This window comes from Egretta garzetta, unplaced genomic scaffold, assembly GCF_000687185.1.
Source record: "Egretta garzetta isolate BGI_Z169 unplaced genomic scaffold, ASM68718v1 scaffold1030, whole genome shotgun sequence".
Classification (NCBI taxonomy): Eukaryota; Metazoa; Chordata; class Aves; order Pelecaniformes; family Ardeidae; genus Egretta; species Egretta garzetta.
This window is the reverse complement of record NW_009258308.1, coordinates 335,197-349,314: the sequence shown is the minus strand read 5'-3', so window position 1 is coordinate 349,314 and position 14,118 is coordinate 335,197. Positions and strand designations below refer to the sequence as shown.

Sequence of the window (14,118 nt, the reverse complement as noted above, 5' to 3'; positions counted from 1 at the left end):
CTCCTTCCCATCCTGCCCGGTGTCGGGGGTGGCGTTTGGTCCCTGTTCCGTCAGCAGGGCCCTTTCCTGAGGTGACAGGGCCCTTCGGATCGCTATCCGGATCCCACCGCATCCGAAAAGGCTGCCGTGACTGGGAAATTCTTAACCTGCGCGAGGTACGCGGCCATCCAGGGGCTGTACCTGGCGAAGGGATGATATGATGTCATATCAGGTCTCTGGTATGACATCATATCAGAGGGCAGACCTGATTGCGGCCTTTCAGTACCTAAAGGGGGCCCGTAGGAAAGATGGGGAAAATCTTTTTAGTAGGGCCAGCAGTGACAAGACAAGGGGTAATGGTTTTAAACTAAACCAGGGTAGGTTTAGACTAGATATAAGGAAGAAGTTCTTTCCAGTGAGGGTGGTGAAACACTGGAACAGGTTGCCCAGAGAGGGGGTGGAGGCCCCATCCCTGGAAACATTCCAGGCCAGGTTGGATGGGGCTCTGAGAAGCCTGATCTAGTTAGCGGTGTCCCTGCTCCTGCAGGGGGGGTTGGACTAGATGACCTCTGGGGGTCCCTTCCAACCCAAAACATTCTATGATTCTATGATCTTACTGGCAAATTGAGTGTGGCACCTGCTTTGGGCTGCTATTGCTTCTTTGTTAAAGCAGAAACACTCGTCTTGTGAAATCGAGCTGAAGGAAGGATTGTTTAATGGCTTAAACTGCAGTTAAGAGCCGAATGGCATCATTTTCTCTTCTTTAGCTTCCTGAATTTAACACCCTCCCCAGGAAAGAAACAGGCTCCAGAGGTCTGAGTTCTCCTTGAGCTCCAACCGGGTGTCAAGAAGGACTGCAGGCTTGGTTACTTCTGATTAAACCATCCAAAACAAATTTGGGGCCATAATAATATGGTGTTGGAGGTTATTTTGCTCAACTCATTGACAGGATTACCTTTTTTTTTTTTCAGCTGGTTTGTCCAAACATCATGGCCTGTGCTTTAAAAAATACCTTGGAGATGGGGGAGGGTAAACTACTAGGGCACCAGTGGTTTAGGTTTCTGTCTGTGACTTTTTTTTTTTTTTTTTCTTTCTACTTCAATGAGAGTGATGGTCAATGTGTTTATACTCTTTCCTCTTTGGTTTCATCCTGTCAGGATCAAAGCAGGAGGGCTACAAGTAAAATCTACATGGCGGCCCTTAGATGAGCTTTCTGCTACTTGGAAACATGCTCTCTCCTTTCATTTTTGCAGGAATTAACACTTAACCATCTGTACGTTCTGTGCTCAGAGCTGCTGTTGTGAAAATATCTGGGAACAGTGGCATGGGGGAAGGAAGGCGTGGAAAAGGGAAATAGCATTCCTGATAACACGCTTGATAACCCTGATTGAACTCTAGTAAATTTTTTTTTTATCTAACTTCTGGTTAGTGCATTAAAAGGTGTGTTTTGGTTTTGTTTTGTTTTTTTTTAAACAGATCAATGTATGTTTATTCTAAAAATGTATGAGGTAGGAGAACTTTTACTTTTTAATGTTAAGGTTACTGGGGAAAAATACTTTGATTAAAACCAGCAATAGAGAAATATTACTGTTTCTATAGCTCCTTCCAAGGCCAAAATTAACCAATAAAGTACAAACTGAAGAGTCAGTTCTGTTGTACCTGTTTACCCTTGTTTCCCTAGGTGATAATCACGACCTTTCTTACAAGGCTGCTCGAACTTATTACTTGGAGAGATTTCCAAGAGAGTTCCTGTGAATTTTGAAAACTCAAAATCGCCCGGAGAAGGAGGGCTGGGGGCTGCAGGGCTGGGGGCACGGGTGGTTCAGAAGCGTTTGCAGTCCCTCTGCAGAGGATGTAAACAGAAGAGGTGAAGGTGGTGTGGGATGGGAAGGTGAGGAGAAAGCAGCAAGTATGCTATGAGGAGGAATTAGTCTGATGCCCTCGTATTTCACTGCAAACTTAGGAAATTAGGTCCCTGTGGGTTTGCTGCTTATCAAACGACTTGACAAGGAGCTGCCTCAGTCTCAGCTTCCCCGCCCCCAGTTTCCTTGGCCGTAGGGACTTTTGCTGCCTCTGATTAAGGAAAAATCTATGCACTACGTTCACAGCTGTATTTAGCTGTGGGGAGCTTTTGTCCTCTAACTTAATTGAAAATGACTCGCTGTAATTAATTCTTAGAGCTATGCTCTTCATCCTTTTGATTTGGGTATACGCGCTAACCTCTTCTAAAACCGTAACTGATTATGGGCTGGCGTGTGGGTGGAGGAAACCTGACCATCTGATGATCTTTCTGCTTTCTTCCTCTCTTTCCAGTATCTGCATCTTCATTAATGCTTCTAGCAACTGGCTTAAAGGAAGCTCACTAACTACATCTCCCTCCTCTCCCATTCTCTCACCTTAATTGCTGTGTGTTTACTTTTTTCTTTGAGACAGGCTTGGAGGCACGAGGTACCCGCCTTTTGTTTGGTCCTCATTGGTAAACTATGTGAACAGTTAGTCATTATTCTGTATTTTCTCCCTTTAATTGCTCTTCGTCCACTCTCTCCCTATTGTGCTTCCACATCTGCCTCGAGTCTCCTAAAGGAGTTTGGCTTGTGTTGAAAGCTGTGTCAGAGCAGTTGTCTCTAAGAAAACCACTTCTCTTTAGAGCAAACGTTAGAATTTTGGGCCTTGGTCGTAGTAATGGTTTTATTACTAACAAGGGTGTCTTAGGTGGCATTCTTGCCACTTCTCTTTAGAGCAAACGTTAGAATTTTGGACCTTGGTCGTAGTAATGGTTTTATGTGCTTGTCTTAGTGGCAAGGATGTGCTACACACAGAATGGCATGAAAATGAGGAGTGCTCAGTGCAGTAGGAGGCTTCATTGTAAGTCTGAGGGTCAGATCCTGGCTCAGCAGCTCGTGGGAGAGAACAATTGATTAAGATCCTGATCTACTTAATCAAAAACCTGGTCCCAAAGTAAGATTCACAGCTGTGCCTACAAGTCAGAGTAAATAACGGGTGCCTTCTTCCTTTCCCTCAGTAAATCCTCACACTGTAAAAATGACACTTAAGCTCAAGCCGTTGGCTGCTGGTTTATTAATTAGCCCTGCAGGATCGCTGACAGGAATCCTGTTCCTCGGGCATGCTCAGTGTAGCCTAGCTTTGCCTGTCTTCAGTAAAGACATGGAGGTGTCTGTGTACACCGTGTTCGGGGCTGTGGTGGTCGTGGCGGAGTGTATCTGGGAGAAGGGGATGCTTTGTGCTTGTTACAAAGGCACCGTTAGAACATCACAGGGGGAAAAACTTAAATTAATTCTCCAGGAGCTGCGTGTGCAGGCCCCTTTCACTGTGCTCTTATTTTAGTGTACTAATTAGTGGGCTCATTGTCAGTGCATGGATAGCTTCCTACTTGCTAACCAGGTGGCTTGTTTGCTTTGGTGTTGGTTTTTTTTTATTTATTTTTTATTTTTTGAGTGCCCCTGAGTGTTCTTTTAATTTTTGTGACTTGTAAGATGTGTTTCAAGAGGAAATGGACTTGGTAATTAGAGACCAATAACCTGCTCCTGTCATTCCACTTGCAGTATTTTTTTCTTATTAAGGCTTTCAAGTGAATTTTTAAGAATAAGAATGGGAAAATGAAGTCTAAGAATTGGTCACAAACAAGAAGATAGATTCTTCAAAATTTATCTGTTGCAAGCTCTAATGTTAAAACATGGGAGATAAAATTGTGAATGATTCAAATAGTTGATTCTGGGTGGACTGGAGCACAAATCCCATCTTGATACAACCAAGACTACTGAGAGCGCGTAGACAGTTCGGTGATGTGGGGGAAACTCTGAAATAACACAAGTACCGTGCTTTAGTGCCTGTTTTAAGACACGAACTACGTGAAGTCCATCAGGATAGTCTTGAAGCTTACACTTCATGGTGTTACTGCCTGTATTGATAGAAGATATTGATAATAATCTATATTGCTGTCTGTGTTGTCATTATGAAGGTGGGAAAGGCTATTGCTGTTTGGTGTTTACGTGCTCTGACTTTCAAATATCAGAAGTAAGATTTGAGCGCTAAGACTTGCTTTCTGTTTGGGACTTCCCTGTGTTCGGTACCTCTGAGTTCAGAAATGTAAGTATTCTGTATGATGTAGGATCTTTTGTGGCTTTTTAACTGCGGGTCTACACATATTTGGGTGGTCTAATGATTTTAAAATGTTCTGAGCAATGGATGGGTTTTCTTCCACATCAGATCGTAGTGAGAGAATTGCAGAAAGGAGGTAATATCACCCTTCCTTCTCCGCCCTCCCTAGCTGCCTGAGCTGGTGCGGTATTCATGCAGTTGTTCAGGGAATGGATCCGGGGTGGCGGGTGGGAGGGAGGGAGTGGATCCATTATTGATCAGACTCACCGCGGCTGCATAAATGTTTTTCCTGACACAAGAAAGGGGCCGGCACATTAGCAGGAGCAGTCTGGGAAGGTGAAGACTGCCTCCTTCAGCAGCAGCAATGAGCATTACTACAGTAAGTTTCAATCCAGTTTATTTAAGAAGACATGCGGAAATGACTGTAAAAAAGCAGTTATGTGAGGGGGTTTTGTTTCTTGTTTTATATTAGGCCTATATAAAAGAGGTGACTTACCTGCTGGCCTGTGCAGCAGGCTCCCGGGGAGCCCTGCAGCACCCAGCCCTGGTGCCTTCCACCCACCCGGGTTCCTCTGCACAGCGCTCAGATTTACTCATAGGTGCACTTCATATATGTATATTTCTATATGTGTGCATATCCATATACATATCCATGCATGTATTTAAAGATGCATAAATATAAGGAAACAAGGACAGCAAGGAACAACCTAAAAAGGTTGCCAAAAAAGACAGCACAAACTGGAAGAACCAGCCAATGGGTTCATGAATCGGAATCTTTATTTTGAGGAGCTTATGTACTTAATGTGGGTGGTGGAGAGGTGACTCTGTTCATTGCTGTGGGGATTCTCTAGCTGCTGGCATGGAGGAGGAGGAGCGGGGCATGGAGATGTTACTTTTGTCCATGGCTGTGGGGAGCTTCAACCTACCTGTAGGACAGTGATGGAGTACGGAGGTGGTGGAATACAGAGATGGTTGGTGGTGCAGTGCTGCAGTTCATGACTGATGAGCCTTCATCTGCCTGTAAGACTGTAATGGGGTGTGGAGATGGAGGGTGGTGTAGAAATCCTTTTGTCCTTGGCTGTGGGGAGCTTCCAGCTGCATGTAGGCTCATGATGGAATATGTAGAAGGTGAAGGTATGGAGGTACCTTTGTCCTCAGCTGTAGGGAGCTTCCAGCTGCATGTAGGTCTGTGATGGGGTATGGAGGTGGTTGGTGGTATGGTGCTCCCTTTCTCCAGGACTCCAATGGGCTTCCACCTGCCTGTAGTACCATGATGGGGTGTAGAGATGGAGGGATGGTGCAGAAATCCTTTTGCCCTCAGCTGTGGGGAGCTTCCAGCTGCCTGTAGGCCCATGATGGGGTACAGAGAAGGTGATGGGGTATGTAGTGTTTGGTGGTGCAGTGCTGCCTTTGTCCTCAGCTGTAGGGAGCTTCCAGCTGCCTGTAGGTCCATGGCGCTGTATAGACTGGGGCTATGTGGGTTTCCTTATCCTTAGGTCCAGGTGCAACATTCTCCAGCTGAGTGGTGGAGGCTCTGGTCTGGTTACATCTGTACCCAGGGCTGCATCTGTCAGAGGGGACAATAAACAACCAAAGCGGTCACCTTCCATCACCTCAGACCTCTGCTGCGTCCTTGCCTGGGGTTTTCCTAGCCTCCTGCCAAGGCTGTCCATATCATGTCTTCATGATGGCCAGGCCTACTGTGCCACCCACCTACCGGTGACATGAGCCACCATCACTTTTCTGGCCACTGCCTCACTAGCGATGGTGCCAGGAACTCACTGGGCCCAGCCCACAGCTCTCCAGGGTAAAAGGATGGGGAGCTCCCTCTGCCCACAGCTGTGAGGAGCTTCCAGCTCCCTGCACGACTGATGGGGTACAGGCAGGATACTTATCCCTGGAGGGAGAGGACAGGGACGTGCTGTGGTCTGGTTCCACCCTGCTCTGGGTGTCCAGCTGTGATGCACAGGAGAAGCAGCAAAGGAAGAACAGCCACCCTGCCCTCCCCTGCCTAGCACAGCCCTTGGTGTGCCCACTCCCCTGTGACATGGGCCACCACCAGTGTTCTGCCTGCTGTGACGTGGCCGTGACATAGAATCGTAGAATGCTTTGGGTTGGAAGGGACCTTTAAAGCTCATCCAGTCCAACCCCCCTGCCATGAGCAGGAACACCTTTAACCAGATCAGCCCTGTCCAACCTGACCCTGGATGTTTCTAGGGATGGGGCCTCCACCACCTCTCTGGGCAACCTGTACTGGTGTTCCATCACCCTCATTGTAAAAAAATTCTTCCTTATATCCAGTCTAAATTTCCCCTCCTTAGTTTAAAACCATCACCCCTTGTCCTACAGACCCTCCAAAAAAGATTGTCCCCATCTTTCCTGTAGGTCCCCTTTAAGTACTGCAAGGCTGCAATCAGGTCCACCCGCAGCCTTCTCTTCTCCAGGCTGAGCACCCCCAACTCTCCCAGCCTGGCCTCAGAGCAGAGGGGCTCCAGCCCTCGGAGCATTTTAGTAGCCCTCCCCTGGCCCCGCTCCAACAGGTCCCTGTCTGTCCTGCGCTGGTGCATCACAGTGACATGGACCATTCAAACAAGAAGAAACAAATATTAATAAAATAATAGTAACAACTGATAATGCTGGGCAGGGAAACTAAGTAGCTGCAGCAGCAATTTAAAGAACAGCAGCTTAGCAAAGGTTAAAACAGAATTAAAAGCAGCAGGTCCTATCTACTGCCTGGTTTTAAAGACTTATGCTGCTGAGATCTGCGGGTTTGAAGGCTAAATTCTGCAAGAAAAATGCTTGTCAAATTGACTGGAGGCAATATTTCACGCATTTGAGATTAAAGACATGTCCAGTGCCAAACCCTGCATCTGTGAGTTGCTGATGGCACTGGGGACATCTCCCTGTGAACCGCAGGACTCCCATCTTTCTCTCCCTGACATGAACCAGAGATTTTGCCAGGGACTGTTTTGTGCTATGGACTTCAGTTGGACACTGAAACAAAATAGAAAAACTGTCTTCCATCTCCTTGGCTCACTGCAAAAGTATTGCATCCTCTTTAACTGACAGGACCAGAAGAAATGGGCACAGACTGAAACACAGGAGGTACCCTCAGAACACCAGGAAACACTTGTGGTTTTTTTGGTTTTTTTTTTTTTTTACTGTGAAGGTGACTGAGCACTGGCACAGGTTGCCCAGGGAGGTGGTGGAGTCTCCATCCTTGGACATATTCAATATCTGTCTAGACAGCGTCCTGGGCAACTGGCTCTCAGTGTCCCTGCTTGAGCAGGAGGGTTGGAAAAGATGACCTCAGAAGGTCCTGTTCTGTGAAAACAAAAGTCTACTTGAACTTGATTATATAAACTGTACAAAATCTTCCACAGAAAAAGAAGTAACGAAATGAATACCAACAGAAAGATGTTCTCTTGTTTACTGGATGTGGTCTTACCGTGACCCTCAGGAAGAGCAGAGAACCGCATGCAATGCGTGTGCTGCGAGCTATTTCAGACTGTCGAAAAGCTCAGCGATGTGGCCTGCTTTGCCTGTGACTTCTTCCTGTTTTGCACGCTGAGCCACAGAATTAAATTTAAGGACTTTGAGCTGTACTCCTGTTTGCTGCTCCTCTTGCCGTTAGCGTTTGGTCTTGTTTTCTGAAACGCGACTGTGGGTCTCTAATCAGAGAATTGCTAGTTTGGAGCTTTTTACAATACTTCCTTGCAGATGCAGGTTTCCAGGTTTTAGCGTTCCTGAAAAGACAGCGTGGTGTGCCTGTTCCCCTTGGAGCAAGTAGCACGTCAGCGGTGCAGTCTGTGCGTCCTTTCCACAGCACAGTGTGGCTGTAGTTGTGCAGTTTGTGGCCTCGTACCCTCCAGAATGGATGGGCAATATTTATATATATATTTGGGCACTATTGTATATATGGGCACGACGTGGTGCTTGGCTGAAGCCCGTCTTGTGCGGTACGTGCAACCTCCCTGCCTCAGGAACTCATTGCTCTTGTTAGTTCCAAGTGCTGGTGGGGTGGTGGTTTTGGTAGCATGAAGATGATAGGACGAGGGGGAATGGTTTGAAGCTGCGCCAGGGCAGGTTTAGGTTGGACATTAGGAAAAACTTCTTCACCGAAAGGGCTGTCAGGCTCTGGAATGGGCTGCCCAGGGAGGTGGTCGAGTCCTCATCACTTGGAGGTATTTGGGAGAGGGATAGATGAGGTGCTTAGGGACAGGGTTTAGTGGTGGGATGGCAGGGTTAGGTTAACGGTTGGACTCGATGATCTCAAAGGTCTTTTCCAACCAAAGTGATTCTATGATTCTGATTCTAAGACTTGAGTCCTGTATATGTGCGTTGTATGACATATGGGAGAAGTATAGGGCCTTTGGAGACAGTATTGGCTGGCTGGTTTTGGAGTACAGAGCAAAACTATTCCATGGTTCACTCCAGACAGGCAGAATGGATATAGACTGTAGCTAAAATATTCTTTCAATGTTACTTCCTCCACCCTTACAGGCTGCCTACCAGAAGCAGCCAACTGTTACAGAGGTGTTGTGGCTCGCTGAGGGACCAGGATTTGGGAACAAACCAGAACAAGACCAACTCGCAATGTAAATGTACCCCCAGGGGGTTGGCAGAGACATGGGATGTTCTGTAGGGAACCTTCTACCTCTGAAGTACAGGACCTACAGCCGTATGCAGGGGCTGTGATTTGCTCTACCATCCCCTTTCCCTCCCACTGCAGTAACTAGCCTGAGTCACTGCTTGCCTGCAGTTACCCAACTGATTTTTCACATAAAAATGTTGGGGTGGTTGCTGACGAGAAAACAAACATTTCTTGCTTCACAAGAGGAAATGAGACCCTACAATTTTGAAGAGAAATTGTAAATGAGAACTTGATGCAAGTGCTGCTGCTGGTCTTACAGTGTGTATATAAGGTGATTAGCTGTGCCGCGGCCAACGCTCCATTTCTCCTCATTAGGAGTTCCTACAAATAGGTGCTCTGGTGTGCTTGGACCTTGGGGACTGACCCTGATTTTATTTTAAAAAAGCTTAAAACAACTGCTGATTAAAAACAAAAGGCTGGCTGGCAAAGCTTGATCTACTTTATTTGTGGCTGTCAAATTTCCTAAATTCTAAGCAAATTTGAGACCGACTTTTTTTTTTTTTCCCCTTCTTCCAGGCTACATATGCAAAGAGTGTCTGCACAACAAAAAATGATCGCTATGAGAGCTGTAAACTGCCACTTATTTTGACAGGGTATTAGCTTTGAAACCTAACTCTGGCAGTAAGTACACATTGCTAACATGATTGGGAGTGAAAGAACCTGTAAGAAATACTCAGCTAATGCCCTTGTACTCTAATTCTCCAATTGTTTCAGATTATGCATCCTGATGAGCTACAAAAAAAACATAATTCTGTCTCAGTAGGCAGCTGTGCAGTACATGGGAAACTGAAGAAGAAGCAGCATAATGCTGAATTCAGCAGAGTATATTTTGTTGTTGTTGTTGTTTAATAAAGACTCAAGCCTTTCTTAAGCATGTTGATGTTGCAGAGTCTCAACTGCTGCAGGATATGACCTCACAGTTCTGTCCTGTATCTGATTCTGGCAGTAAATTTTTATACATAGCCGTTTAAACTATACCTCGCATCCGCAACAGGCTTGTCTCCTTCCCTCTGCTTAAGTATAACCACTTCAAAATTTAACTCCATGGGACTGCTAGTGTAGGTTATGTAAAGTTCCTGATTGGGAACTAGTCAGAAACAGCACAGGTAACTTGCAAAAAGACCGTTTTAAGAGGAAGGAGTACCAGCTTTCTAGAGATGGAATTTATATATGTTAGTGTAATAATTTTATAGGAAAAAACAATGCAGAACTTTTTCTTTTTCCTGTGCTCATCTATGTTCAGACTCTGTCCCATCCCATGCAGCAGCTTGTCTGTCTCTGTCCCAAATGCTTCTTGCTTCCATTTCTTTGTGACGGTGAATCTGAAGTACTGAAGGGGAGGTTCTGATAGTTTCATCCTCTCTCCTCCCAGCTTGTCAGTAATGCAAAACCCCGCTCTCCGTGAGAATGAGAGGACTCTCTGAATGTACTTGGTAGAGTCTCCTTGAAACGGGATAGGAAAACATTGCCTGACCTCTGGTTGCTCTTTACTTCCCACGTATCAAATGGCAAGCCTCAAAGCTATTTAAAAATTAAGAATGCTTCACAAATTTACATCTTAAAATGGTAGATTAATGTCTCTGAGGGCACTTGCATCACATTCGTAGGTGCTGCCAGATTGGGAAAGTAGATGGTTGAGGGCAGAGCTGCTATTCAGGGGGAAGTAGACAGGCAGGGACAATGGACCAGCAGGGACATTAAGTTAAATTCGATGAGGACAGGCTGCACTTGAGAAAGAGGAACCCCCTGTGGCACTGCAAGCTGGGGCTTGGCTCTGCTGCACAGGCCCTGGGAGTCTGCAGGCAGTGTGCTGAACAGGAGCCAGCCGCCTCTCCTGGCATCCTGGGCCCTTGTGGGGCAGGAGTTATCTCCCTTTACTCAGCACTTGTTAGCCCGCATCCAGATACCGTGTCTGGTTTTGGGGCCCCCCAGTACAAGATAGGTATTGACAAACTGGTGCGAGTTCAGCAGAGGGGCTCCAAGATGGTTGGAGGCTGGAGTGCTTGCCCTGTGAGGTGAGAGTGAGGGAACTGGTGCTGTTTCTCCTACTTACCACCTTCCTGCTGGACCGAGGCGATAGAGCCACAGTCAGAAACCCAACTCCAGCCCAGTCACCAGCCAGAGGCACCTCTTCCCTTCCCTGTCCCTTTTCTGGCCCCAATAGCGTACGTTCAGGTAGCACCAGCCTCTCCTTCCAGGGCCCTCCTGGCCGCTGTCACCTTATCTGCTGCCTCCTTGCACGCTGCTGGCAGCAGCCAGGACCCCTTCCCCACCCGGAGCAGGAGGAACAGCATCTGTTGCTTCTTGATTGCTGCCTTGTCCTGCCTCCTGACCTATATATATGTGTGTTTGTGTGTGTGTGGCTGCAAGGGGTGGGCCCTATGGCGTGGCTGCTTGTCAGATGTGTAGTAAGCTGTTTTGCTGGCAGGAGAGGTGCCCCCATCCCTGTGTGCTCGGAGGATGTGGGTCTGGCCTCCATCCCCAGTGCTGCCCTCTGCCCTGCCCTCTTTGCCTTTGGGAGTTTGGTCCCTGTGGGCTTGAAGGACCCTGCTCTCCGCCAGATGCTTTTTCCACCAGTAAGTAATCCTCTGAAAGCCAGTATCAGCGTGGGGCTCGGAGGCTTTGAAGGGTCCGTCTCCCCATTCTTTGGGGAGAGTCAGCGCTGCTTCTGGCAGACACCCTGCCTGGTGCTGAGCTCAGGCCTGTGCACGCGCATTCCTATCATGGCAGGCAGACCCTGCCAAAGCCATGGGACTGAAATGGAGTCAGCCTCGTCTTTTTTCCCCCCTAACCACTTTCTAGCATGGGATAGCCACCTCAGCCTCACTACTGGAATATTGCCTGCTCAGCTTCACAGGGCAGTGAGGGAGAAACCAGTGCCTGGCAGTCAGCACCTGAACCCCTTGGGGTATCCATACCAGACAGTCACCGGTGCTTCGGGAGCAGCTGAGGCACCCTAGGAAAGACCACAAGTTGCCTTGGTGGGGTAAGGCTGCAGGTACTGAGCTCACCACAGCACCTTTGCCCTCACCACCCACCCTCTGTCCCTCCCACGGCGATGCTGCGCTTGCTGGCACAGTGGCTGGGGTCCCTACCCCGACCTGCGTTCCCTGAGCTGCTCCGCTGTCCGTCAGTGCTTCAGCTGCTCTTCCAGAAAGTCTTGTTGGCCAACAGCATGGACATTTGGCATGCTTGGTGGATACTGAAGGAATTGCTGTTTTCCCATCACTGATGTCCGTGTACTGCTTGACTTCAGAAGGATCACTAAATTGTGCAGGCTTTTCAAATCGCTAAATCCATGGGAAGAATTTGAATTGCTTTGTTAGAGCCATTGGGGACACAAGGATATCCTAGGGCGTTGCTTTTATTAAGGAATGCCTATTTTTGTATGAAACAGCCTCGTTTATTTCTGCTTAAGACAGGAAGCTTTAGGCAGTCTCGTGTTGGGGTTTTTTTTTAAGGATATTAAAATAATGTCCAAACACTGTAGTTGATAATCTCTAAGGAACTTCTCTTTTGCTTATGCTAGGCCTCTGCGTTGTGATTAACGGAGCTTACTGACCTACTAATCCCAGCAACGGTTAAGAGCGGGCCCTTCAGTTGTCGGACTTTGTGTTTCTAAGCTAATTGAATTTGGTGCTAACTTCCTGCTGCCGCCTTGCTTGGCTTCAGAAGCTTGAGAGATTCTTTTCGAAGCGGTGATCTGTTATAGTTATTTTGGAATACATCAGTAAACTACTTAAAGCTGCTAGTAAGCCTCTCGCCTCAGCATCACCATATTGCATCCATAGGTGGGATTGATGACATTTCCTTGGAACTTAGAAATACCACGGGATGCTGCATAGCTTGGCTAATCTGATATCCCCTCCTAGTGCCTCTTGCTTCACGTGACAGGAAAGTTAGTGTTGATGGAAGGAAAGTTAATGCTGAGTGACTGTGCAGTGACGCTAACGACTTCAGAAAATAGGCTTTGTGTAAAGGCATAGCAGACTTTCTTCTTCCTAAACCCAGTCTCTAATAGTAAACGTGTGTTGTGTGTTTGAACATTACAGCTTTTCTGCTTTGAAAAGTGAACCTTGGTAAGAGCGACTGAGAGGCTTTCGGATGTATTACTTTATTTCATAACTGTAAAGCAAAACAGCAAAAAACCTGGTTTTTGAGAATTTGCAATAGGGTTAAACGTCAACAGTGGAAGCTCTTGATATCTTTTAGCCCCACCTGACTGCAGTGCCGTTTGAAATTCTCAGCTTAGGACGGTAAGTGGTGTTCGTACCCAAGCAGTACATTGCAAGAAGCTAAACTGGTCCCTAGGCTTTGAAGCTCCAACTCGGAGAAAGACTGGGAAGCAGGAAACAATGAAAAGCTGTCAGGATTGTGCGGCGGGCGGTTGTGCTAACAGCTGTCGTGAGATCAGTCTTCTGACACGATCGAATGCGTGACCCAGAGCGTGAGACACATCATCACCGCATCTGAGTTTATACCAAGTCCTGTAAAATTCCTTCTTTCTGTTTCCCAGGAGTTTCAGGTCATCTGGGGAAAGCTTTCAGATTTTCTTCTTTAGCTTGTACCTACTTTTTTTTTTTTTTCTCTCCCTTCTTTTCTGATTGCAGGAAGCTTTAGCTGACCGAGTGCCACCTGAGCAGATTAAATTAATTATTACATAATTATTAAATTAATGTTATTTGGATGCCATTTTGGCTGACTCACTTTTGTTCCCTAGGAAATAACTAAGGGAGCTTCAATCAAAACTGCATGTTAATCTCTTTGTAAAATAAACGTTTGCACTGTTGCTTCGCCAAAATCTTGCCTCAGTTTTGCAAAACTCCAGACCATAAACTGTGTGGTGATGTGCTACACCTTACTCTATTCTTGCAGGCAAACAATACGGTGTATCCTAAAAAGCTATTAAAGATGCAGTATAATTTAATAACCTTATTTTAAAGCAAAACTGTGTTGAATTATGATAGTGTGAAATGAGATTTTCATGTACTTTTGCCTCAGACTCCTTTCAGATTAGTCATTTGTTTTCTGGTTGGCTGCCTATGAACAGCTAAAAGGGAAGTTTTCACTTCTGGGATTTAATATTTGTTGTGCCCCATTGTTTTTATTTGTAGGCCTTTTTTAGCTGTGTTAGGAGTGATGGCTGGCTTTGGTTGCAGAGCCATCTGAGAGCCTGACTTACCTTTTAAGGCATGAAGAAATTAAAATTTATTTTAAATTCATGTCTCATCCTGCTAGTGTTCAAGATCTGTTGGCAAGCAATGGGAATAGTTTCAGATTTTGCTCAGGTTTTATTGATTTCCCCCCCCACTACCACCCCCCCTTAATGAAAGTTCATGCAGCTCATATCATTGTGCTTTTCCCAG

At 46.5% G+C, this 14,118-nt stretch overlaps 1 protein-coding gene across 3 annotated transcripts in view; it reads left to right on the top strand.

Annotated features, from left to right (window-relative positions):
* Positions 1-1,723: 1,723 nt before the first annotated feature.
* Positions 1,724-14,118, top strand: part of PGM2L1 (phosphoglucomutase 2 like 1) — a 40,125-nt gene continuing 27,730 nt past the window's right edge. The window contains exon 1 of one of the 3 annotated variants that reach the window (XM_035894596.1): positions 1,724-1,870. Coding sequence is in view for 1 of the 3 variants with exons in the window: in XM_035894584.1 (XP_035750477.1) it covers positions 11,134-11,328 (195 nt within the window). In the remaining 2 variants the exon portion in view is untranslated. Of the gene's footprint in view, positions 1,871-9,268; positions 9,374-10,414; positions 11,329-14,118 lie in introns of those variants that run through there. The other 2 variants (XM_035894591.1, XM_035894584.1) reach the window with 2 other exon arrangements.